The sequence below is a fragment of the Perca flavescens genome, chromosome 6, assembly GCF_004354835.1.
Source record: "Perca flavescens isolate YP-PL-M2 chromosome 6, PFLA_1.0, whole genome shotgun sequence".
NCBI classification, from domain to species: domain Eukaryota; kingdom Metazoa; phylum Chordata; class Actinopteri; order Perciformes; family Percidae; genus Perca; species Perca flavescens.
In genome coordinates, this window is record NC_041336.1 from 28422562 (window position 1) to 28449565 (window position 27004).

Below are 27004 nucleotides of genomic sequence, written 5' to 3' on the forward strand. Positions count from 1 at the left end.
TCCCTGTGGTGGTAGTAGTTTTTAACCACTCTTTTAACTCTGCTAGTTAACACTACAATATAATTGTACTTTCGCACAGGTATTACTATATAATAAGGCGTTTGCAAAGCCGTGTCAAACAAGATGTAAAAGCCAATTACGGTGTAGCCAAGTTAAAAATACATTGGAAGTAGTCGAAATAATCAACGGAAACTTCTAAACCGCAACACAAGACAAGATCAACATTGCAATTTTAGTGTTGTCCTCAAGTAGCTTCCCACACTGCCCTGACAGGTCATGTAAGGACATTTTGGCAGACAGCCGGGTAGGCAATCGAATTAGTTTACGGTCCGCATTAAACATCCTTCAATACCACATTTTATTTCTGGTCAGCGCGTAGCTCAATCCATCTCGTAAAGTGCATATTGTAATAGTAGAATTGTTTATTTTTGCTAAATTCCCGAAATTATTAGAGCGCCAAGAGTCGCTGACGAATGACGTCAGGACGTATTACATTGAATGATGACGCCGTTTGATCATTAAAAAAATCAGCCGTTAAAAAATATCAGAGAATTATCCTAGGTCAGCAAACTAACTCAGTACCAACGGCCACGCCATGGGTGTAACTACCGTGTTTTTGAATATATAACCTTCACAAAGACGCGACCTGGGCATACAATATACAACGTTAGGAGAGAGATGTCCGGTGTTTCCAGCATCTGCAGACCGGAGCCTTAGACCGGTCCGTCTGTCTGCTTGCCTCCCTCCGCTGGGCTTTGGAGACCCGCAAACACAAAAAACGTTAACACTAGCTATTGTAGTCCCGGCCAGGCTGGGGCTGAATGGTTAGCCGGGGAAGGAGAGACGTCGACACACACCACCAGACAGAACCTGAAGGCTGCCCTGCCGAGACCCAGGAAATTACTCCTCGCCTCGTCTCGACAGCCTGGTAGCAACACAGTGCACATTTCAGTAACGATAGTTCCAGTAAGTTTACCGCCAGACATGATCAATAATAATGACTGCCCCGGCTAACACCGGCTAGGTGGCCCACCTCATATACATACTAAATGCTGTGGAGCTAAGTTAGATGTCCTTTTATGTTAATGTGTTGCTTTAACGTTACTTTAATTATCTCGAATTAGCTAACTCACCCCTCCAAATTTTATTAATGCGCTAACTGTTAATGCAAATGATCTCATGATGGCAGTGTAGCATAGCATAACGTTACTGTACACAGTTAACGTTATTGTTAACGCGTTCTATCTAGTTAATAGACTTTACCAGCAATAAGTCATGAACCCCAGACATATTAAAGTGGACAATTACACATTTAAAATAGATACGCAAATATTTGCACTAACCAGGTAGCTAATGTGTGCCAAATGTGAAGTTAAGATGATCTAGCTAAGTAATATCCTTAAATGTATTCGGATATCATTTGGGCCCTGCTACTGTTGGAATACCAATAAACTGACTTAAGTTGGGTGTACCCTGATACACTCCAATATATTGTAAATGAATAGGAATTAGCCTACACATCAATTAATTAAGGTTTGAGTGACAATTCAGTACTATAGTTAATGTCTTTCATGTGGAATAATACTGTGTTAGGATTTTACAAAACTCAGTTGTCTGAATTAATGACTTCAAATATAGGGATGCAACGAGTATTAGTATCTAGAGACCAATGATCTTCCTATTGCTGGTTGTGTCTGACCAACAATTCAGAGATATTCAATTGTATTCAAATGTAATGCATGCATTTGATAAGATGAAACCAGCAAATGTTTAGTCTTTTTTTGCTTTATAAATTAAAAAAATTTGCATACAGAAGTGATGTAGTGCTTAGGGTGGTACAGTACACACATTTATACAACATAGGAAAAAGTGAAGAAAAAAAAACTTATGTTAGCAAGATAAGCTGTATGACAGTTTAAGTGTAAAGTAGGGCTGAATAATTTGGGGGGGATCTAATTGCGATTTTCCTACCAGATATTGCGATTATGATTCAATTTGTGTTTTTTTAGCTACATATTGCACCTTCTATGATCATGTTAATTAAAGTAATAAAAAATAAATGAAAGATCCACTGAAAATAGTAAACAATCTGTGATATGTAACACTATTCCAGCATTAATCTTATGAAAAAACAGTAAGTCTAATAATGAAAAGAGGAATAAAAAATGTTAAATCAAATCTTACACCAAACATTCAACTAAATATTTCACGTTTGATTAATCATGGTCTTTATGATCAGCTAATTGCATTCTTTCAATTTGAAAACGATTAATCGTTCAGCCCTAGTGTAAAGTACCATGTTTTTAGTGGATATAATAAACAATTTGTTGGATGTGCAGTCTTATTGAATTCCAGAAATAATTGAATAGATATCCATATATATTGTTGTTCTACTATATCATGGTTATAAGTAGGTTTAAAACTTAACTACTGATACATCTTTTGGTTATTGTTATGGTCATGGCATTGTCATAAAGCACAAGAGCTTAAAATTGCTTCTTGTCTAAGTAAGTCTAACTCTAAATCCTAATGGTAATCAGTTTCTATTGATAGGAAGCAGAAAAGCCAAACCACTCCTGTGAAGCTGCATTTTATAGGACTTAAAACCGAGGAAAGCTAATCGTCGAAAGAAGTGTTAGGAATAAAACAAATCCCTTGTTTAAGAATTAAACAATCCCTTGTATGACATTTGCATATTTGTTATGTTTCTTCCACCAGAAAAAAACATAATTCAAGGACTTGGGCATGTGAACCCAAACACCTAAGACATGTGAGTCTCGACCTTTCTGTCCCAGATCTTCTTTACCCTGAGTAGAAGTTGAAGTTTGACAATGTCGAGCCGCCGGAAATCGACCACACCTTGCATGGTGCTGCCCACTGATGTGGTGGAGCAGGAAGAGGTGGAGGAGAAAACCGAGAGGACAAAGGAGGAGGAAGAGGAGGAGGAAGGGAAGAAGAAGGAGGGAGCAGAGGAGTTGGGTCAGGCAGTAGTGGTTGTCCCCACCCCTCCAGATACCGGTAAGATTTCTTTGGGCCCATTCTCCCCAAGTGTACACAACAATGGCACTTTTTTAGCCTGAAATATGTACAAACTGTCAATGAATATATTATTATTATTATTATTATTATTATTATTATTATCATCATAGATGAGCCCAATCTCTCTGCTGTAGAAGACAGCGAAGTCCTCGCTCCCTCACTAAAGCTCAGCTCTACAAACCCTCCTGAGGATCCAAGCAGCGAACAGCCGCCCCAGGAACAACAGTATGATACACCCGAGGAGGGAGAAGCAGACCCTGCCACGGTTGCTGCCATTTCCCTCAGCAAGACCCCCATCATGAGGATGAAGACCAAATCTGAACCCAAGAGGATCGCCGTGTCCCTGAAATCAACAGACAAAGCGGTTGATGGTTTTGGAAGGGGTGGTGAGGGAGAGGTGGGAGGAGATCAGGAGCCCATTGAAGCTCCTCTCGGGCCTATGACGCCCGTGGAGATGCTGCTGCACGACTCCATGAAGCTCGGGGGAGGGGGCTTGCTGGTCAGCCCATACTCAGAGCAGCAGAGAAAATCAGCAACTTTAAACCCCACAGTTCTGCCTGCTGGCCTGGCACAGGTAGAAAGTCTTGATTATTAATGATTAAGTAGACTCATTGCAGCAGTATGGGTGTAAAAATACTTTTATTATATACAGTACATTTACCCCTATCTGTGAAAAATGAATGCATGTTTTCAGACTCAACAGCGTTCCTGCACACCTAAAAACGGCTGGGAGGCTTTAGATAATGGGTGGCCTTAATGTTAAATATCCCCAACAGAAGGGTTGGATGTCAACTTCCCAGAACAGCAGCCCTGCAGCTGATAGATATTCATTGTCTTGTTCAGAGACACTTTGGCAGGACAGCAGCCAAAAAGACCTCAGAGCAGTGTCTCACCTTTCCCACCATGTAGCATTATCTGTCCAGACCTTTTTTTCATTTCTCCCCGTCTTCCTTTATTTCAGGTGCTTTCTGCTTTCCAGGCCCAGCAGAGTGCAGCAGCAGCTCAGCCTCAGCTGCTAATTCCCCTCAGCAGCATCCCATCCTACAGTGCAGCTATGGACACCAACCCCCTGCTGGGCAGCACATACAAGAAGTTTCCTTACCCCTCCATGGCCGAGATCAACAGCCTGGCAGCACATACACAGTTCACAGAGGAGCAGATCAAGGTAGAGCAAAGTTGGCTGTGGTTTTCAGTAGATTACCTCTGCTGACAAAGGATCTTGTTTTCACCCCTGTGTCTGTTATAAGATACATGTACATCAAAAAACTTCAAATAGAAGCTCCTTACTCTGCATATTACTATGTATATATTATTTATTAAGTAAACATCCACCTCAATCTTGATTTAGAATTTAAGTCTGAAGTATACTAAGTATGGCCTTTTTGCCTATTTTGTAAATGGTGGAGTCAAATGTACTTGATCTCCACCCAGGTGTGGTTCTCAGCCCAGCGGCTGAAGCACGGTGTGAGCTGGACTCCAGAGGAAGTGGAGGAGGCCAGGAGGAAACAGTTTAATGGCACGGTGCACACGGTGCCTCAGACCATCACTGTCATACCTGCTCACCAGCTCTCAGCAGCTGCCAACGGCCTGCAGTCCATTCTTCAGACCTGCCAGATAGTGGGCCAGCCCGGCCTGGTATTCACACAGGTAGGTAAGGAAAGAAAACACGGCTTTGAACTGCCTTGCCTGGAACCCAGTGACCTTAAGACATATGACTCTGATATGCTTTAGTTAGATATAAATCGACCTGGGTCATCTGCTTTGGTTTAGCTGGTCTCGTTTGACATCACTCAACAAAAGTCAGCCTGGCATGGCTTGAGTTTAATTTTAACTTTTAAACAATTTAGTTGTTGCAACTTTGGATTGGACATGACTTGCTGTATGTCTGTCACTCTGCCTCAACTATTGATACTGAATTAGTAGTTTAAATAGGCAGTAATGGCTTAAGAGTGAAGCCATAATAGATCACAATTAACAATGTCAAAGCCTGTGTGTTCCATGAGCTGTGAAATTAATAATAGTAATACATTTTATTTATAACGCACTTTACATATCTCAAAGTGCTGCAGGGTAAAAGCATCAATATAATAGACAAATAAAGCATTAAAACGGGAGACTAAAAGCAGCAACCAGCGAGTTTAATTAAAAGTCATAGGTATTGCTAAAAAGAAATGAAACATTTTCTTTGCTTTAATAATGTTTTTATTAGGGCTGCACGATTAATCGCGATTTTATCGAAATCGCAATGATTTTATGATTTCATGTAGGTTACAAAATGCTAACCATATTGCCTGTTAGCAGATAGGTCTACTGTAGGATTGTGGGATGTCTCTAATTTACTTTTAATGATCTTGCAGTTGGAGTGGCCAAAAGAAAAATATACTGTATATAGTTAGCTCAGACTCACTCAGGGCTCTTTTCATACAGTAAACTAAAGTGTTATAGATCATGGCTACAGTCACTTGAAACTATAAATACATCCCTGTTTGGCTATCTGGCTCATCCTCCCATTCTGTGTGTCATTATTTTCTCTCTCTGTGTAGGTTGGCCCAGGAGGGCACCTTCCAGTGACCAGTCCCATCACTCTGACAGTGGCAGGGCTGCCCAGCCAGTCCCAGAGCTCCAGCAGAGTTTCCTGCCAGCCCACCCCATCAAACAGTGAGCTGAAACGGGCTACTACTGTTCAGCCTCCCTCTCTTTCTCCACAGGTAGGGACAACACTTTTTTGCTCTTGTGCTCTCAATTGTGTTACGCCAGCTTTTTTTTAATTTTAGCCCAATCAGTGCACAAAATTACAACATGGTGTCGCTTTCAGTAGTATGTAATGTGTGTCTGAACTCAAAAAAGTTGCACACATCTCATCTGTAGTCATTTTTGTCCATGTATTTGTTATGTCTGCGTGCAAAATGGCAGTATAAACGCATATTTAATATATAATTCCCTTCCCTTTCTAAGGAAAACTCTGCCCTCAGTGCTGACACATTCAGTTTGCGGCCGAAGAAGTCCAAAGAGCAGCTGGCAGAGCTGAAAGCCAGCTACCTGAAAAACCACTTTGTCACTGATACAGAAATATCCCGGCTGATGAAGCTCACCAACCTCACAAAGGGAGAGATCAAGAAATGGTTCAGTGACACCAGGTACAACCAGCGCAACTCCAAGAACAGCAATGTCATAGTTTTCCCTGACGGAGGGGGCAGAGGAAGTGGCAACTGTGGTAGCAGTGCTGGCCCCACCATTATTATTGACTCAAGCGATGAGACCCCCACATCTCCCCATTGTCCGCGCACCCCTCCTGTGAAGGAGAAGGAGACACGGCCCAAAACATGGAATCCGTTCCCAGATTTCACCCTGCAGAAGTTTAAGGAGAAGACTCCAGAGCAGCTGGTGGTGCTGGAGGAAAGTTTCAAGAAGAGCGGCACCCCATCAGATGAAGAACTGAGCCGTCTGAGAACAGAGACTAAACTGACGCGGAGGGAGATTGATGCCTGGTTCACTGAGAGACGAAAGATGCCGTCTGTCAGTACTTCCCCCCCGGGTTCTTCAGAGGGAGGAAAGATGGAGGTAGACGGAGGAAAAGCAGGAGAAGGAGCCACTTCTTCTTCTCCTTCTGCTTCCTCGTCTCGTAAAGGTAGCCAAACTCCTCCTGGCGGTCGGAGCAACAAAGACGTGAAAGATAAGAGTAAAAAGACTCCGGAGCAGCTCCATATTTTAAAAAGTGCCTTCGTGCGGACCCAGTGGCCCACACCAGAGGAGTACGCCCAGCTGGCAGAACAGAGCGGCCTCCCTCGGTCCTACATCGTCAGCTGGTTTGGGGACTCTCGGTACTCGTGGAAGAACAGTAACCTGAAATGGTTCTTCCAGTACCAAAGTGGCAACGTCGAAGGGCCAAGCAGCGGTGGAAGCAATAAAATGGGAAGCAGCAGCAGCGCCAGTCGAAAAAGACGAAGCCGAAATCGTGGTTGGGGGCGGTCCCGAACCAGAAAGCAGCCAAGAAGATCTGCCTCCTGCAGTGCAGATGTGGATAGATCTCCCCCGTCAAAGAAATTCAAGAGCGGGAGGGAGATTCTGAGGGAGTACTACATGAAGCACCGCTTTCTCAATGAGCAAGACCTGGATGAGCTTGTCACCAAGACCAACATGAGCTACGAACAGGTAAGGACATGGGATACGACTTAGGTTTGTGTCATTGTTTCCTGTCATTGTAACCCTACATATGTTCTTTTTTCTTTACATTTGTAAAAAAATGATCAAAGTTGGCCTTAGAAATCTATTGTAAAAATTAGGAATGCACAATATATCGTGTTTTTTTTTTTTTTTTTATCACCATCGCAATATCAACAGGCACAATAAACATTGCGAAAGGCTGCGACATATCGCAAAAGACACTCAGTGATTTTTTTTTGTTAGGTGTAAGAAAATAGGAGAAAACTGCACTTTATGATGTAACTCTCATGGCTGGGTTAGCTCAGTTGCTAGAGCAGGCGCACATATACTGAGAGGTTTATGCCTCGACGCAGTGGTCCAAGGTTCGAGTCCGACCTGTGACGATTTCCTGCATGTCTTCCCCCTCTCTCTTTCACATCTAGCTGTCCTATCCATTAAAGGCGGAAGAGTCAAAAAAAAATGTAACTCTCTTTTAGTGGTGTCTTTTATATTCAATTCAATGTTGTTCAATAACATTTTTTTTTTGGATGGGATTTCCTTTCATTTGTTTAAAATTCAACAAGCAATTTGTTGTATTTTAGTAGAATACTGAAAGCAGCAGAAATGCAGAACTGAGTACATTTAAGTATCCGTTTATTTATTGCAAGTAATATCGTTATCGCAATATTCTACACCGTTATCGCATATTTTCCTCATTCACTAAAAGGTTCTTGCACTCCAGGAAGTCTTGTGGACCAAAGCCTCTGAAAGAACTCACTCTGTTAATGTTGTAGTCCTCAGTCCTTCATGAGGTAAAATGAACTTTGAATGCCCAGAAATATCACACCGAAGACGTGAGCTTGGTGCCCTAAATGGTAGCTACATCCATGCGTTCATCACCCAGTTAACGCGTTCCTCTCTTTGGTCAAAAGGTGAGGGAGTGGTTCGCCGAGGTCCAGCGGCGTTTGGAGACGGGGTCGGATCCCTTCCTGGAAGCGGCGGCGGCGGCAGGAAGGACAGACGGCGGCAAAACAGGAGAGGGAGGGGAGACCCAGGGAGAGGCGTCAACCGTCACCGCGGAGCAGCCCGGCATGGGGGTGGGAGACGAGGATGATGATGATGATGATGAAGGCGATGAGGACGACAACGCCGACGACACAGACGACAGTGAGGTTTGGGAGCCGTCGCGCAGCGTCAGGAAATCCTTGTCAGTCTCCGAAGACTAATGATTGTGGAAAGCAAACAACACAGAATGTTACAAGAGAAATATAGTTTTATGATCAATGGAAGACAGTTAACTCAACCAAGTCTTTTTGCCACTGATTAGCGAATGTACTCAACATGAATTCACTGTATTTTGAAACTATTTCTGATTACACGAGACTAACAGATGGACTATTAGCTTTAGCTCACTCTCTCAATGCTTACCTTTATTAACTGTAAGTCATGTGTAACAGTTTAGAGTTTAGAGTCATGGTAAAGAAAGAATTTTTAGCAAACTCTGGCACAGCAAACTTTGAACATCAAGTGCAATCTTCAAGCTGAAGAAGAAAACTGTTGAGTTGAAATAGTTACCCAAAAAAAGACTGTGTCCAGACACATCCGTACAATGGATTTCAATTGATGCGTACTGACTGTTGTAGAGTTCTAATGTCAGCCATCCCCCCCCCCCCCTTGTGAAATTAGCCAATCTTTGTTTGCTCAAATGAAACCAGTAAGGAAGTTGTATTTACAGGTGTGTGCTGCATATCCTTGAGAAGGAACCTGGAGCCCGTTCAATCTTCAATGTTATGAACGTTTCACCCCTGGTACCAAACTTAACCCCGAAATTCCACCAACTGCGGAACGGCTGCGGATTGGCTCCGCTGCGTGTCGGCTCCGTGCTCTGCCGTCCTTCACTACCCACCAGGTCCGGATTTGTTGCGGATCCGCAGACATTCTGCAGCCGGTGGAAATTGGGTGTAACAGCGCACACAGAAAAAAAGTGTGTTTACACAGGTGCTTAAAAACGTATCACAGCTAGATGTCACTGCTGAGCAATGTCCCCAATGAAACGAACAAACATCTATTTGTGGAACTGGTTGAATTTTCCCTGGTACAGTACATATTTGTTTTAGAAGATCATCGCAAGAACCGGACAATCAGCAGATTATTTGAGCCAACATGGATTGATAATGACTCTGAAAGTCTGGCATTTATATCTCTTAGACATAAATCGCTAGAACGATAAGAGAAAGTACCTTACTGCCGAATGAATGCCAATGCCGTGATGGTTTTAAACACAGGATGTCTACCCAAGTCTTCCCTTTACAGCAGCTTGTCGTTTCATTAGTATTACTAGTATTATAGATTTTTAACTGAACACATACAGATCTGATGGAAAATGCCACAGTATGTGTTTAGTATGCACTGCTAATGTTACATTCTTCAAATGTAAAATTTTAAACATATTTTTCAACTTTTGATAGAACACATCCTGTGCTATTGTGACCTTTTTAAAGGCGGATTGAGACAGTATGACACTGTTGTCCCAAAGTTGAATGTGTTGTCTCCTGAGCGGTGATCTGTTTGAGGCCGATGCACCATTTGTTAACCAACCAATGGCCACTGTGAGGCAGACATCTAGGTCCCCTGAAGTAATAATAGTAACGGAAATATTTTGCTGCAGTGTTTCATTAGAATTTACTTTTCTGATGGGTTGAAGGGATGGACTGAATTTTAAGATGGTGGAAATTTTACCCAAAACATAAGCACCAGCTGCATCTCCAGTGAAAATGTAGTGTAAGTCTACCCACAAGATATCACCCCCCAAATCACCCCCGACACCTTGCCTTTGAGTTTGGGCTCATCCGCTCATGTCAAAAGCAAGACCTGTGAATCAATCTGGGTCTTCTTGACCCTTACTTAAAAAAAAAAAAAAAAGACTGTTAAACAGTATTTCAAAAAATAATTAGATTTCAGTCTGCACTGAAGAGACAAACGTGAAGCACCTAAACTAAACTTTTTAAAAAATGCACTTTGTCCACTAGTGTACATAGTGGACTAAATCCTGATTTGGCACCTTAATCTCTTATTATACTATGGAATGGCTCTGAGAGACCAAATCGTTTTTTTATGAATACAAACTGAACCAGTATTTTGCCTTTTTTATCCTCTGTGTGTTTTCAGGAGGAGAAATCAATATATCCACTTTTTTAATAATATGTGTCGTTTCATAGTTGGATGTTTATTGTAAGGCTCAAACACTTACTAGAACGATCACCCAGCGCTTTCCTACGCTAAATTGCACAAGAGCCCCATTTCTAAGCTTTTCTCCTTTTTTGAAAATGCACACGTGTTATATTTGTTGTTATGTTTTGTACTGGTGCTTTAACCCATGGGAATTGTCTTCTATCTCTTCTTTCTCTGCTCCCACATTCCCCCTGTCTGACTCTTTACCCTTCTCCTCCAGTCAACTTTTGTAAAATGAATGCCTAGACTCATGATGTGCACTTCCCAAGACATGTTTCTGTAAATGTTAGCAGTGTCCTGTTGGTTCTGTCTCTTTCAATTGTCTACAACACAGACGGACCGAGAGACAGACAGACAGGGGCTAAAGGGACATCTTCAAAAGACTAAAACTGTTCAAAATCGCTGTAATGCCTGAAGAAAGAGCACAGCATTCCCTCAAAGTCTACCAAATAACGCTCCTCTTTCTCACTGTTCTCACGCTTTACCGCATTAAATTGACAGGACAGTGGACTGAAAACTGTCTCGACCACAATTCATCACAAAAAGGGGAGAGACTCTGATGAAGCTTTGCAGATAAACCTATGTGCCTACATGGCTCGTACGCTTGTTTGAACTGAATTTCACCAACTCTCGACAGAAGAGGATGACAGAGAATTTGTGAATGCTTTTTCGAAATCACATACTGTTGGGTGATTTTGAAGGAAGGCCTGTTCAAACTAAGTTGTGATGCATGACCGAGCTCTGCTAATGCTAAAAGATGCCTAGAAACTCTGAAGTTCAGATTAGAAACTTCTGTTGTAAATCCTTAAATGGATCCCTTGGTGTTCCGAAGTGTATTGTATTTTTTTAACCAAGCACTTGTCACACTGCATATTGGCACCTTCAGCTGTCCAAAAAGGATTTTAAACAACGTTGTCTGCTAGCCATAAACTAGCTAGAATAGCTGGTTTATAGCAACCAAAGGGGAGCTGAAACTTTTTGTTGGAATGTGACAAGTACTTGGCCATGAAAAATAAAACATTCAAAATGTTACGGTATACCTTTCGTCTAATACTGCATGCAATAACCAAGACAAACAACTGCTCATTTTGTACATACAATATTTTGGGTTGGTGTACTTGGCACAGTAAAAGCCTAATCTGGGACTCTTTGTATAGCTTTAATACTAGTTACTTTTCATTCTTGGACTTTTTTTCTCAAAAAAAAAGAAAGATGGACATATTTTAGTAATTTGCTCTGAACTACGTTATCACCACAACAATGACAGTTATGATACGGCAGCCATTTTGTGCCCTATTGGTGAATCTTGGTTCTTTGAGGGCTAATTTGAGCACACGCTACAAACTGGTTGTCCGCAACTAGCTTGTTTTAGTCCACAGATTAGGCTTCATCCTGCCCCCGGGTATCCAGCCCAGTCTTTTACAGCATGCTCTGTCTTTACTATAGTCAGTCTGTTTTGAATGGTTTTATATGTTTCTATCTATGAAAACTGTGTCTTTACAACTCTTTCCAGACATCAGTGGATTGCTTGTTAATGAGACAGAATCATACGATATGTACAATAGAGTAGTGTTTTTGAAATAGAATCAGTTTTAATGATCAGCCAGTGTTGCCCAAGTGGCTTTTTTGGTACTTTGGTTTCAAAGAATATAGAATCAGAACTCAATAGAAAAGACATGCGCTCAGTTGAACAAATTGCTAAAACTAATTTCCTGTTGTTTTTTGTTTGTTTGTTTTTTTGCTTGCTAATCATGCTTTCAAATTTAAGAATCTAGAACCATGCTGTTTTTATAAAGATACATTCATTGTAACAGAAAACTAATTTCAAATCAACACAGTTGCTTAAAGGGGCACTCCACAGATTTTACACGTGAAGTTTACTCGTCATGAGAAGTATTAGTCAGCCTATGAAAAACACAGTTGAATAATGTATTCTGTGGCTCTGGAGGGAGCTTTCATAGTGATGTCATTAGGGTAATCTCAGATTTGAAAATCAAATTACAACAGTGAACATGCACTATAAATTGTAGATGTAGGGGTAAAAAGTAGGTTTTTAGAAGGTAAGGTGAATCTAATGAAAGACAATCTGTTGCATTATAGGAAATGTAGGATCTTGTGTTTTTGGAACATGACCCATTATAGAGACTAAAGATCTAGATAATTCAGCCTCTGCTGCACACATTTTGACAATTTTTTTTTTTTTATCTGTCTCTTGTGTGAGTCCCCCAAAGGCAGTACTTAAGCTGGGGTACCCCTTTAATGACGTCATGTCCATTAGACAACAGGTAGAAACAGAAGCAGCCTGGCTCTGCTGCAATATAACTGTCTAATAAACCTGTTATTTTAAATAATAAACCTTCTACTTTAAATATGAATCATGTATCTAAATAGTTTTCCTATCTGTATCTGTCACATTGTGATCGGCGTATTTTACCTGATGTCCTATTGTGCACATGTCATATCTGTATCCTTTGCTATACTCCTGTTATAGTCCTTATTTGTTTTCTGTATTTAGACAGATAGTTGGTTGAATGTTTCTTACAGCAATCAGAGATTCAAATGTTTTCACTATACAGCAGCCAGCTTTTTTTGGCAAAAAAAACTAAACCTTGTCAGAATTGTAATATACTGTATGTATAAATGTTTGTTTTTTTTTAAACTCCATTACAGTGGAAATTTCCCCTTTTGGTTTTTCTGCTCTAATTTCTATCTGTTAACAGTTTTTACCCCACGTTATTGCTTCTAAAGAGTGTGCTTTGCTTTTAACCTTTTTTCTCTTTGTTCCTGCTTCAAAACAACTTGTATTTCCTGACCTGTTTTACCGAATGATGACAGTGATCTCTCAGCTCCTGTGTTAAGTTACAGTTGGTTCCGTAGACACAGATACTGTAGGAAGAATACAATGATTTAACTGTATACTCTTATTAAAGGTTTCATTTTGGGGTGGCAGTAGCTCAGTCAGTAGGGAGTTGGGTTGGAAGCCGAAGGGAGGCTGGTTCAAGTCCCCATACAGACCCAAGTATGGTGGTGGACTGGTAGCTGAAGAGGTGCCAATTCACCTCCTAGGCACTGCCAAGGTGCTCTTGAGCAAGGCACCGGACTCCCAACTGCTCGGAGTGCCTGTCCATTGACAGCAGCAGCCCCCTCACTCTGACATCTGTGTATTTCAGGCCTGTGTGTAATGTGGATTCTAATGACAGAGTGAAAACATTGTAATTTCCCTTGTGGGATTAATAAAGTATAAACTATTATTATTATTTTAAAGATGACAAGTATTTACTTGTTTTAAAATGTCACTCCTGACTTTAAGTAACATTTTGTCCCCTAGACCCTAGACCCAAGCCGGGATCTTGAACTTGAGAATCCACCTTGAACTGATATGCCTTACCCCAGACTTACCCAGAACACCTCATTAACGACAAGAAGGGATTCCGGGAATGAAACTGACTTAATAGAGTTGATTTTTTTTGCAGGTAATGTAGGCAAAGATGTTGTTGTTGATGATGATGATGACCTAAAACTAAAACAAAACAGGACAAATTGGTGTTATTCTGTGTCCACGGAACTGACATTTCCATCTAAGTTATTCCTACACTCTGCCTGTACATCCGAAATGTGTTAAAAACTGAGAGAGTATCTTTCATAAACTTTGATTAAACATGATATGTATGTGCGCTCGCCTCTGGAGGCTTCCTTTAGAAAGCTAACAATTCCTTTTGCAGTCCCTGCAAACATCAGCTTGTAGCTACCAGCTGTGAGGCAGACAATTTGTGCAATGTTAATTTAAAACCCCAGCTTTTATTGAAGCTTGATTTATAGTCTGATTTAAAAGAGTTATATTTTATACTTGTTTGAGGACAAAACCCAATAAAGATTATAATAAAAAAATTCGATAAAAAGATGTGCACTTGTGAGCAACATTTTGCATGTTTTGCTTTGAATAAGTGTGAATTGAAGCAGTGGACTAAATACAGATGCCGAGAACAAACTACTGCATAGTGTCCCATTAAAACTATGACCCTAGGGTCAGTCACCATTTGTTACTTTGAATCACTGTAGCTACTTATTAGTCATTTTAGGAATTTATCATCACAGTTGATAGTATTAACAGTGTTTTAAGTAAACCACCAGTACCAGTTGTAGAAATAGTTGTTACTATTCTTATGTTCTTGGAGTCCATCAAAAGTCTGTCTGTTGAAATGTAACATGTAACTGACAATCAAATTTATTTTGTGGCAAACTTTGTGAATAGATTTGTATATATTTGTATCAAACTCAAAACTTCTCTGTTGAAGTGAATGCATACAATATCATGGGGCTGCAGAGGTGTTTGCATGTGTTGGAACAATCATGCGCTGACATTCTGTATGTTGACCACAGAGAGCATTGCAGTCCCGATATCTTGAGAGATTTGAATATTTCCTGGAGGTGCTTTGACTAGGGGAATAGCTGGACTCTGCATGACAACCAGAAGAGATAGCATTGCTTGGGGTTAGTGTATTTTCATATAGGCAACAGTCAAGGAAAGGAGATAAGTAGAAATACAGCTGTAGCTGGGAGAGGGCATCAATTTACCATCTTTGTGGAGAGAGATAAAGGCTGACAAGGTGAGGAAGGTTAGTACAACATAAATTGTTTTTCCTTTTTTGTAATGTTCAAGAGTCCTTCCAAAGTATTTTCTTAGATGTAGAGACATTTGTGCAATTTAAAGGAAATTGAAAGCTTTATTTCTGATTTTAATGGACTAGTTTGTTACTTGTACAGAACATTTAACTTGTCCTTGGTCAGCTGATGTTGCTGTGTTTTCTCCTCCACAGTAAAGATGCTGTGGACTCTATTGGTCTTTTCTCTGATTGGTAAGTAGCTCGCTTTATTCATATCCACGTCAGTGACTTTTTAAATAATTGACACACAGAATGAGATGTCCACCAAAATGTGAATCATGGATAAAGTGATGAAATAGGTCACCGCATTTGACTGTAAATTGCTCTACACTCATGAATGAAGCACACAACTTGAGGAGAGGATTTGACTTGTATGCCATGTAGGCCATTAAGTATTTATTGAAGTATGGGTATTCCAGTAACTTGACATGACTAATATATATATATATATATATATATATATATATATATATATATATATATATATATATATATATTATAAATAGGGAACAGGAATACTTTTTTTTAATTCTCTGGCGTTTCACATTTCACAGGAAGTGCACACTTAAAAGATACAAGAGGTAGGACTAAATGCATTTTTACACCTCAGTTTAATTTCTCTCAAGTCATGTAAAAAAAAAAGTATGAACATATTTTTATGCTAAATATGTAAGGGCCAATATTTTGAAGTGAATTTTAGATATTTTTTCTCTTTTCATTTGCAACTTGCTGCCAAATAGAAGATATAAGACGTAATGGGACAACATCTCAGTCAACAGTCTATGTAGACAATAAAGATGGCCCCCGTATCCCCTATATCGCTGACAGAGCTATTGATGGGGATCTGAAAAAATGTGCTCACACACTGCAACTGAACAACTCCTGGTGGAGAATTGACCTGCTCGGTGTCTACAGAATTTCTAATATCACTATCTACAACATAATACAAGACAATACTGATATGAGCGGCGCTCAGATCTACATTGGGAACTCTCGTCAGAACAACGGCACCGCCAACCCATTGTAATACCTTTGTGTTATTTCACAATTTCAGGCTTCGGCCTGTCCAGTATTTGCTTTTTTAGGTGGTGCATATAGGCTAATGTTGTCTCCCCCTCTTACTATATGTTCATCTTGTTCTCTCTTCCAGGCGTAGAACCATCCAAAACTTCCTAAAAAACGTTTTCAATTACTATGTATTTAATACAACAGTGTCGGGGCGCTACATCACAGTCTTTTTACCGGAGGTAAAAAATTTAATTCTGTGTGAAGTGATGATCTTCGGCACAATAAAAGGTAAGCTACATAAAAGTTCTCCTCAAAGTGAGTTGCTTAGAAATGAGGTAATACTTTCCTTGAATGTGAACAAAGGTAATTATTAAAGAACAGATAGTATTATGACAAACAGCAGGCTAAGCAAAAACCCACACTAATATTTTAGTAAATTAAAGATTTGCAAAACTATGGCCTACTATGAAGAATTTAAATTGACATGCTGTATGCAGGCTAATTGTAAATAATCAGGGGAAAAGCTCAAATTTTTTTGGATTGTTTTTCAAGTGAAGGGATGGCCACAGGGCTCAAGGTTTGATGCATGATGTATTCTGAGGTATGATGTATGTATTCTCCCTAATTTGTAATTATTTCAATCCTCAAGTGTCTCGTGAAACTTACAGGCTATGCTGCAATTTATAAATGACATCACATGGGCTCATTTTTGTGTTTCTGTTTTTCTCTCAGATGTTCTGTTTCTGGGAAATCTTCCCATCTCATACCCTATTTTTTTCTAATTTGCCCTTTTCTTTGTATTCCAAAATTTAAGAAAAGTAAGAGAATAAGAGGGAATAAGAGCCATCGTAGAAGACATATTTGTTTCTAAAGTGAAGGACTCCCTTATGTTTTTCTCCCCTCTAGAATCAAGCTTTGAGCTGGTCAAAGAGAACAAGACGTGGGAAGATGCCCTGTACTACTGCAGGGACAGAGGCATGGACCTGGCTTCCATTGTTGACGAAGACACCCAGGTCTGGGCTGAGTTGGAAGCCCAGAAGGCTGACACTCCTTTTGTGTGGCTGGGCCTTCGCTACACCTGCACCCTCGGCTTCTGGTTCTGGGTCGATGATCAGCGCTTAGAATTCAGTCGCTGGGCCCCAAATAATAAGACAGAAAAGTGTGACATGAGTGTTGCCATGGACAGACAAGAGGACCATCTCTGGTACAGCAAGCTTGATGACAAGATGTTTAATTTCATCTGTGCAAAGTAGCCTACATGAAATCAGAAATCACTGTTTTGCTGTTCTCAGTCCCTTTTTTTCATTTGGTTGAGTGTCAGTGGGGACATTGTTGTGTTGTGACACATTCTCCTCTGATGTGCTGTAGGTGATGGGTTCAGGCCCACTGCAGCAGCTTTCCACATAAAAGTGATGGAATGATACCGAGAGCATCTCCTCTCTCACCTGAAGCGTAAATATGGCTTAAAACAGGGGTGTTTCTAGGTGTTACATGCCAGACAAAGGGCCTGTTTGCATGTGTTCTCCCTCTTGTTTTTCTTTCTCTTCCCCACTCTGTTTTGACTATGTGTTTTAACATCATTTTGGACCATCATTGTATGGGAAACACTGAATTGTGTAACTAGAAAGAAACCAACAATTCTTACTTTAATGTTGAGCCCCAGGGCCATTACTACAAAGGTGAGGTAGTAGTACAAATGAAATTGGATATGTATCTATGGATAAGCAGACATTTCCAATATGCGGTATATAACTTTGGAAGATTTGAGATTCATGCGATTTTTACTATTTTCTAAAAATGGCTCAGAATGTTTTTCTGAATGATCTAAGCATCCACATTCTGGGTTTAGTTTCACAATGCTCTGATATTCCTAGAGCAGAACTCCTTAGCTCACAATAGGTTAACACAGACTTTTTTTTTTTAGCAAATATTTTTTAGGGGTGCCGGCATCAAGTTTAAGGGTAAAAATTGCCCCTGGCTTTAGAAACTATTTATTTATTAGTTTCACTCTGTATTTTAGGCCATGCATGCACTCACTTTGTAGATGTTTGGAATATGTTTAAAGTTGAAGTTTGAAGTTGTGTCAATGTATCCATTTGAATTCATGATACCGTAATATAATGGTTATATGATAGAGCAATAATTTCCACTGTTATAATATGTAAGAACATTAAGAAAAACTTTTTTTTTTCTCTTCCTGAAAATAGATCTTGCTGGAAATATCTTTTTAGATGTCTCAAATATACAAAAATGATGAAAAAAATGCATTGCTATTTATATTGTATAGGCCTACATTTTATGTGGCCACATATATTTGCATATACCTTTGTTGATATAAAACTTTGGCAGCCTTCAATATGTATTTTGATTGAATTACATTTACTCTATATTATTTCAGCTGAATGCATAGGAAATAAAAGAAGATTATTAGGCTATATAATGTATACCTATCGGTTAACTTTTTTAGTGCACTATGAAGATGCAAACTTACCTTTCACACTATTTGTTTTTAGGATGTCAGTGTCAGTTAAAATAAAAGTTCAGAATTTGAACAATTAATTGTCGTTACGTTCATGTGTGCTGCATGCACCCGTTTTCATCATCTGCCGGTGTTGTGCCAAGTTCTGCATGCCAAGAATTGCATCCACACGGGAAAATAATGGATTTTAAGCCTACGGTTTAAAAACTATACTTCTTGGCCATGTTCAATTTTCATCAATGATGATAAATGATCTGAAATCTCTAATTTTAGAACGTTTAGGGTCATCAGTTTTAATTTTTATTCGGCAGAAATTATTGATGCTGCCCGAGCCGGAAAAACTCGGCACAACACCAGAACACCGGAACCTTTCTGCCCGGAACTATAAACCCTGGACACTGTTATTAGTTGAGCACTTTACAGTTAAGGACCGCGTAACCATGAGGGTGTAAACAAACATGAACTACAGCCATAGACAGTATACAGCTAGCTGTTTTGTTGACACGCGTAACGTTACCTGCTGAAATTGGGGAATTAATCGTGTTTTCGGGTCCGGATGGAGATATTTGGAAGCACGTTTGACGATTCGGTGTTTTTGGAGGCGAGAGACCGAGTCTCTGTGGCTCTGTCGTCTTATAACGCCAAACTGTGTAAACCAGAGGTGAGTCAACATAGCTAAACTTCATAATGTTACATGCGGCACAAAGTTGTGTGGACCGACGATGCTGGACATGGATGAAGTGGCACTCTCTGGAAGGCTTTATGACGAGAAAAAGCTGCTAGCAAGCAAGCTAAGGTTAAGTTGAATCGGTCGTTACAACAACATGCATGAACAGTTGCACACTCGGCTAATATGCAAGTAACACAATAAAAGGGAAGAAGAAAGCCCAAAAAAAAAAAAAAATCACAGATTCAATCAAACATGGGAAGTGAAAAGACAAAAAGGAACGACGAAATAAAATAAACCAAACTATAAATAGCATGTAACACACACAAGGTGTTCTGCTTAAATTTTAAGCAAAGACGGATCTGTAATATGTTTGTTTCTGGATTCAGTCAACGTTTTTTTTTTTTAAATATTGCTTTACATTCTATTTGTGGCACTGTACATGTCAATAATGCATTGTGCATGCAGCTTTTTTAAATTGTCATCTTTCCCCCTGTTGTTTGTCTCTGCAGTGGTTCTGTGAGAGCACTGCTCTGGACACAGATGATCCTTTGGAGAAGCAGAAAGTCTTTAAGTTTAGAGGTGACTTGGCTGTGAGACAGGGAAACCATCAGGTATATTCAGTTTGGTCAGTTATCCCTAATTTCAAATGCTTATTAATGACCATTGTGACTCATCAGTTATGTAAATAACTAGTAAATGTTTCTGTAGAGCTGCTGCAGAGATAACACCAGACAGGACTTTGTTACATCATTTATTCTTGTAATGTACACATTAACATATTATATCCAACAGGACACACAGCAACATTATCAGACAACATGAAAAAGACTTGTAAAAAACATCACACCAAAACTCTTGAATAAAATAAAGCTGGGTTCAATTGCTAGAGTATTAAATACAGCCGTAATGTTGACAACAATTAGTTTGTTGTTTAAGTACATTTACAGTAATAGTACCAACATAAGCTGCTTGGGACAAATAAAAAACTGGGTTTGCCTCATAATGTGCCAACCTTTTTTCTTGCTCATTCATACCACTCTCCATTGTCCACTATGAGGTGTGTAATGTTGTGTTGGGGGATGGTGTGGTGGGTATAGAAAGCCTTGGATGCATACAGTAGCTGCCTGGAGTGGATTGCTGACAACAACCTTACTATCAGAAGAGATGTGCTGGAGGGAATGGCCCGATGCTGCACCAGACTGGGACAGAGAGACAGGGCGCTGGACTTGGCTGACTTACTGGTAATTCTTCAAAGCTTTTTCTGCCTTTCCTGCTTTTACTTACTGTAACAGCTTGTTGTCATTGTGAAAATCACATATATATATATATATATATACACATATATCTCAATTGGTGTTAAAGAAAATATCTGTGTATGTTGTACTGTGTATATATAGTTTCTGTATTATATGTTACAATACACAATAAGTATAATATTAATGATCGTTTCTTAAAGTATAGCATAGTTTTGGTGGAGGAAAAGTTTATTTCTTACCCTCCAGGTAGCAATTGCTTTTTTATTCACACTATGTTAGTTATTTGTTTTTTACTTAAGCTTTATGAGCTAATAAAGATTTTATTATCCCCCGAGGCTCCAATATTAAAATTTTACCAGAGTCCACTTTGCTTATTTGTTTACTGTATATGATTACAGTCTCCTGGTGTCGACCAATGTAGCTCATTATTGCAGTCTGTGTGGGCAGTTGTCTCCTAAATCCTGGATGCTACTTTACCATTAGCACACAAGGCTTGTAACATGAATAAAGCTACAGGTAATTTAAAAGTTCTCTGTGATAGATAAACTATCCGAAGAAGCAAGTGAAATTTGAAAGCTTTGGCTTAGAAAATGACCAGAAATCAGTCGTAATGTATAGATGATGTTTCTCCAGAGCAAAGAAGCCTCCAACACCTGTCACCTGATCAGCCTCCTGCTGCTCAAAGTCAGCATCTACCAGCATTTTGGAGACATACGATTAAAGATGTCGTCTCTGCAGCAGCTGTGTAGCATGCTGCCCTTCAACCCCTGGCACTGGTACAGCCTGGGACAGACGTGTCTGCAGCTGCTGGAGAGTGACAGAACCACCGGTAGGATAGAGTTATCTTCCTTTCTTGAGAGACAGTTATACAGGAAAAATGGTTTGCTGGATGAATGCTCCTGCTCTTTTTTTCTTTTTGCAAGTTGTTGTTTGATGAACAAATTATTTGTCTTCATGGTCTGATGTGAGCTGTCATATTTGCCTTTATTAGGTTTGTGTTCCCCACAGAGATTTGAATCAGTAGAAGAACAGAGTGCGGAACAACAGGAAAAGGCAGCAGAGCTGGATGAGGACAGAATCTGGCTGAAAGCGTGCACCTGTTTCATTAGGACGAGGTACAGCATAGCAATTGTAATCCCTAGGCCTCATATACTTTGCACACAAAATATCATCCAATTTTTTACATATGTAACATATTGTAATAGTTGAAAGCCACTGGAAAGAGCAGCTGGCCCAGATGTTGTATAAACTTCTTGAAGGAAAGGGCTTTTAGGTTTAAAAAATCTAACCAAGACATCTACAGCTTTTAAAATATCTAATTTTAACCAGTTGTCTTGTCCAGATAATCTGCAAAACATTAGTTATGTAGTTTGTACTAAGGTACTCTGTAATACCACGGTTGGATATGTGCTCAAATTAGAGATTTTCTCTGAGTATTTATAAAGAGTTTAAATTATAAATCATAGTGTCTGAATGTCTCTTCTGTCTCCCTCAGACTCCTGTTGAGAATCCTTCGACAGCAGCAGTCCTCCTTTGTGCTGCAGCGCACTGAAAGCACCCTCAAAACGACCGATGAGGTGTTACAGAGGCTAAATCCCAAAGAAACCACCCTGCAGGCTCTCACTGAGGTGAAGACACGCTCCTGGTTTATAGTTTGTGGTGCTCATAAGTTTATGAACCCATGCTAAAGTTGACTAAAAAGAGGAATAAAAAAAATTATCTTTTGGAAATTGATCTTAATGCCTTAATTAAAAAAATAGGAAAAATCCAACCTTTTTCTTTGTGAATGAATAATGTATCATAAATAAATAAATAAATGTTCTTCCTTAAAATACAGGGGGCTTAAGTATACACACCCCTATGTTAAATTCCCATAGAGGCAGGCAGATTTTTATTTTTAAAGGCCAGTTATTTCATGGATCCAGGATACTATGCATCCTGATAAAGTTCCCTTGGCCTTTGGAATTAAAATAGCCCCACATCATCACATACCCTTCACCATACCTAGAGATTGGCATGGGGGTACTTTCCATAAAATCATCTCTCAATGCGAATCAAACTAACTAGGCTAATTGAAATAAAACCATGCCAATCTTTGACTGTACTTTAAAAATAAAAATCTGCCTGTCTCTATGGGAATTTAACATAGGGGTTTGTATCCTTATGCCCCCTATATTTTAAGGAAGAACATTTATTTATTTATGATACATTATTCATTCACAAAGAAAATTGGTATTCTTAAATGTTGGATTTTTCCTAATTGTTTTAAGTAAGGCATTAAGATCAATTTCCAAAAGATGTTTTTTTTTTAATTCCTCTTTTTAGTCAACTTTAGCATGGGTTCATAAACGTATGAGCACCACTCACAGTGTCGTGCCTTAATTTTGGGCAGGTTAAGGTAAAGTCAGTAGTTTTTACACAGTAACACACTTTGAGTTTCTCTCTGTTTGATCTCCCAGGTGGTGTCAGAGGACCTGATCCCGGAGAAGATGAGGGAGGACTACCAGGACGGGGAGAGTCTGGCCAGTGTGTGTCTGCAGAGCTTCAGGGGGCGCTGGTGGAACAAGATCTTACTGACTGGGGTGCTAGAGACTGATGGCTGTCAACATCAGACACAGACGGACACAGAGTCCTGATGCTCCAGTGATGCCTGTTTACAGAGAAGTTGGCAGACAGGGAGGGACTGAAGAACATGCTGAAGGTCCCGTCACTGTACAGACCCCATCAAAGAGCAAAAGACACTGACTGAATGATCTGAAAGCCAGGTTCAAGTCCTGAAACAGAAGTGGACATTATTGATATATAACAAGTCCACATACATGTGGAAATACACAAATACAAGTCAAAAGTCAAATTTAAATTCTGTCAATCTCAAAAGTACCACAAAAAAATGAATGTTCAAAAGAATAAACCACACTCTTAAAATGTCACAGAATTCTTCATCCTCACCTCTTTGCTTAATTCAAGCCTAAGGAGAACTGCATAGTGAATGTTAATCCGACAGTATCAAACAAACCAGCCATACACAGACCCACTGTTTCATCCACTTCATACTGTGTGTAATATCGTTTATGGCAGTGATTCTGTTCTACATTGTGACAGGAATCAAAGTGAAAAATTCTTTGAATGTTCTGCCTAAAATGTCACTAATGCCTTAACATGTTCATATTTTAAGAATGATTTAAATAAAATTGTTGTCGTTTGTTGCTGAAATATTGTCAAAAATTTTGTGCAGAAGTAACCTAAACGGGCTGAAAACAAAGGATGGGTTAGCAGACATTTTCACATGTCATAGCAGGAAAAGCATGCATATTATCATTAATAGCTCCATAGGTGTGACTATCATAGTCATAGTATGGTATGTCGAAAAAGTAAGAAAAAAGTCATAGTATAGCATGTTGAATAAGACCTTAAAGAGCGGAACATTTTGATATTTGAATGTTTTTTGTAGCTGAAAGTATGCAGAAGCATTAGGCCACTAAAAAAACATGGAGAAGAAGCGGAATGATAAAGCTTCGGACAACAATACTGTAAATGCTGCTGAATCAGCCTTCACACAATGCATGGAATTGAAATAATGAGCAGTTGGTAAGGGGAGACTTTATTTTCTTTTACATGGGTAATAGAAAGCCCCCACACATGTTATACCCACATAGGTGTTTTTCCTTACAGTAATGGTCTCATTAGACCTCACAAAGTGCTTCATTGATGTCTCCCTCACTGTTTGTTGTGTTGTATCTGATATTATTATTATTATATATATATATATATATATATATATATATATATATATATATATATATATATACACACATATATATATACACATATATATACACATATATATACATATATACACACACATATATATATACACACACATATATATATACACACATATATATATATACACATATATATATATATATATATATATATATATATATATATATATATATATATATATATATATATATATACATATATATATATATATATATATATATATATATATATATATGTATATATATATATATATATATATAACTCCCAGCATTAACCTCAGCAGAGGTCAATCAACTAATAACTGAAAACACCTGTGTGGGTTTGCAGGGCTTTTGAATAGGAACACGACAAAGTCAACCGAATATTCTGTTAAAAAAACCATCACATTTTTGACACAATTGTATAGGCTTTTAAACATTTACTGAGCAAAAATTAAATCATTTTGTTTTTAACAAACATATTTTTTTAAATGCTACTCACAAATCACATAAAGGTTGATGCTCTAAAAATAGTTCACACATCAGTCTTATATATATACACTCATTTTATATAATTTCATATATTTTTTTAAACAGTAAAATATATTTCATATGTTTTAAACAGTAGAATAAACTTTAAAGATCAACTTAGTCTGTATATTGCTTGGTTATGTTTGGATTAAGGCTTGCTAATTGTCTGTCAGCCATGCTCTGGCTCCTCCCTGCTGATGTATTCATGCTGCTATGAAACGGCCTCCAGCCCATCTGTCCGTCCGTTTGCTGTCCCGTCCTGTAGGTGGTGCTGAAGGAGCTGTGGCGAGCCACAGGTCTGGGTCTTTCAGTGCGACTCTGGCTCATCCAGTTTAGTCTTGGAGGGGGCCTCGCCTGCTGGGAAGAGTGGGGCTCTAGATGTTGTGTGGCTCCTGTACCTGGTAAGAACAACTGGGAGTCTGACTGGAGCTGAGGTTTAAAATGAGCTCCCAGGGCTGATGATGCTGAATTTAAACCTGGAGCCTCTGTGGCTTGGTGCAACTGGAGGTCGGGTTGGCGATGCCTCTGGGAGTGATCTTGCCTCCTGGTTCCTAGAGAGGACACTTTAGTTTGTAGCCCAGATGTGTGTCCCCTCGGGCGGGTTAAAGGAAGCCACAGGTCTGTCTTTGCTTGTTTTTGCTGTAATGTGGAAGGAGACAGGACTTTGGAATTATCAGATAGAAAGTCAGCCTTTGGTTTAAAGTTAAGTAAGTAGTTCCATTGTCGTCTTTGTGTGTCTAGACCTGCAGCAATCCCAGAATGCTCTGTCAATCTGTTCCTATTCCTTTGGTGAAAGAAAAGACCTTCAGTACCCACATAAGGGCGCTCAAGATTAGTCCTGAAAGTTGATTGATAGCTGACAATCCTGTGCTGATTGTGTGCTGGGGAAGCAGTGTGTAGAGGGTTTGACTCTTGAACTCTCGCATTCTTCTCAGCTGTAGCGGCGATGAAGTGGTGGTGAGACTGAACATTTGAGACATGGGGCTGACTGAGAGGGTTTAAGTAACTCTGGATCTGGGGTTGATTCTTCTCCAGAAACTCCACATGTGTTTGTGCTCCAAGCTGTGTGCAGACAGCTTCTATTGTATGCTCTCCCACAGATACACTCTGCAGTGCCCCTGGTTGAATAAGAGGTTTTAGGCACAATTGTGGAGGTTTTTCATGCATTTGTGTACCAGCGCCTGCTCTGTGTAGAGGTTGGGTCTTACCCTTGCTGCACTCCAATTCTGCACTCTGTGAATTGGATAAAACAGGCATTTTTGCTTTTGTTTGAGTGTCTTGACCATCTTCCTTCTGAGCCCTGGGGCATATTGTTTTGGTCGGGCTTGGTTTTGACATACTGGGATCATTGTAAGTGCTTTCAGCTGCATGTAATGTGGTGTAAAGAGGGAGAGTGTGAGGCACTGTGATAAAAGTATCAAAGCCGGGGATTGGTTCGGAGCTGGAATGTAGCCTGAGGAATTCCTGATGGAAAGGTGTGACTGCGCTGCCCTTTACAAGAACAGCAAGACTACGATGGGTCTGCCAGGACAGCCAGGAGAAACTGAAGAGAAACCAGACACGCGCGCACGCACACACACACACACACACACGCACGCACGCACGCACGCACACACACACACACACACACACACACACACACACACACACACACACACACACACACACACACACACACACACACACACACACACACACACACACACACGCACACACGCACACGCAAATTAATGGTAGAGCAGAAAACTAAAAGAGACGAGACAAAGGTAAAGTGGACACAGACTGAACATGCAAATCTAGACTTAGAAGAACACAAACGTTTATTATTTATAAAAACAATTTCTATTTGAATGTGTTCAAGTGCGTGTGTGTGTGTACCTGTATGAGCCAGTCAGCACCTCAGTCCAGTCAGAGATGATAAAACTCTCAGCAATCTCACCAGTCAGCTTCCTGCCTGTCTTGGCACAGTAGGTCTGTCCATTCACACTGTGTACTGACAGTTTCTATTCACACACACACACACACACACACACACACACACACACACACACACACACACACACACACACACACACACACACACACACACACACACACACACACACACACACACACACACACACACACACACAGCAATTCTTAATCAATTATTCAATGTATAATTTGTTTTTCACTCGAAGAAGCAGGGGAAAAAGCACATTTTCCAAGGCAGTGAGAAG

General features: G+C 39.7%; 3 protein-coding genes across 3 annotated transcripts; all 3 read left to right on the top strand.

Annotated features, from left to right (window-relative positions):
- Positions 1 to 527: 527 nt before the first annotated feature.
- zhx1 (zinc fingers and homeoboxes 1) lies at positions 528 to 11162 on the top strand. The gene is made up of 8 exons (XM_028581459.1): positions 528 to 966; positions 2719 to 3018; positions 3150 to 3613; positions 4001 to 4204; positions 4471 to 4686; positions 5583 to 5747; positions 5995 to 7191; positions 8115 to 11162. The coding sequence occupies exons 2-8, from the start codon at positions 2832 to 2834 to the stop codon at positions 8406 to 8408; spliced, it is 2727 nt and encodes a 908-aa protein (XP_028437260.1). The 5' UTR covers positions 528 to 966; positions 2719 to 2831; the 3' UTR covers positions 8409 to 11162.
- A 4035-nt stretch (positions 11163 to 15197) lies between these two features.
- LOC114557848 (C-type lectin lectoxin-Phi1) lies at positions 15198 to 18297 on the top strand. The gene is made up of 4 exons (XM_028581530.1): positions 15198 to 15269; positions 15632 to 15658; positions 16228 to 16373; positions 16992 to 18297. The coding sequence occupies exons 1-4, from the start codon at positions 15205 to 15207 to the stop codon at positions 17336 to 17338; spliced, it is 585 nt and encodes a 194-aa protein (XP_028437331.1). The 5' UTR covers positions 15198 to 15204; the 3' UTR covers positions 17339 to 18297.
- A 649-nt stretch (positions 18298 to 18946) lies between these two features.
- Positions 18947 to 23703, top strand: c6h8orf76 (chromosome 6 C8orf76 homolog). Its single transcript, XM_028580846.1, has 7 exons — positions 18947 to 19225; positions 19744 to 19845; positions 20332 to 20475; positions 21124 to 21319; positions 21482 to 21605; positions 21986 to 22118; positions 22950 to 23703. Exons 1-7 carry the CDS (start codon positions 19121 to 19123, stop codon positions 23124 to 23126), a joined length of 981 nt encoding a protein of 326 aa, XP_028436647.1. The 5' UTR covers positions 18947 to 19120; the 3' UTR covers positions 23127 to 23703.
- Positions 23704 to 27004: the final 3301 nt, after the last annotated feature.

Coding starts and splice junctions, on each gene's coding strand:
- c6h8orf76 (XM_028580846.1), top strand. CDS start 19,121: ATGGAGATATTTGGAAGCACGTTTGACGATTCGGTGTTTTTGGAGGCG. Junction 19,846..20,331: donor TGAGACAGGGAAACCATCAG/GTATATTCAGTT, acceptor TGGTGGGTATAG/AAAGCCTTGGATGCATACAG. Junction 22,119..22,949: donor CCCTGCAGGCTCTCACTGAG/GTGAAGACACGC, acceptor TTGATCTCCCAG/GTGGTGTCAGAGGACCTGAT.
- zhx1 (XM_028581459.1), top strand. CDS start 2,832: ATGTCGAGCCGCCGGAAATCGACCACACCTTGCATGGTGCTGCCCACT. Junction 4,687..5,582: donor CCGGCCTGGTATTCACACAG/GTAGGTAAGGAA, acceptor CTCTCTGTGTAG/GTTGGCCCAGGAGGGCACCT. Junction 5,748..5,994: donor CTCCCTCTCTTTCTCCACAG/GTAGGGACAACA, acceptor TCCCTTTCTAAG/GAAAACTCTGCCCTCAGTGC.
- LOC114557848 (XM_028581530.1), top strand. CDS start 15,205: ATGTTGCTGTGTTTTCTCCTCCACAGTAAAGATGCTGTGGACTCTATT. Junction 15,270..15,631: donor ATTGGTCTTTTCTCTGATTG/GTAAGTAGCTCG, acceptor CACATTTCACAG/GAAGTGCACACTTAAAAGAT. Junction 15,659..16,227: donor ACACTTAAAAGATACAAGAG/GTAGGACTAAAT, acceptor TCTCTCTTCCAG/GCGTAGAACCATCCAAAACT.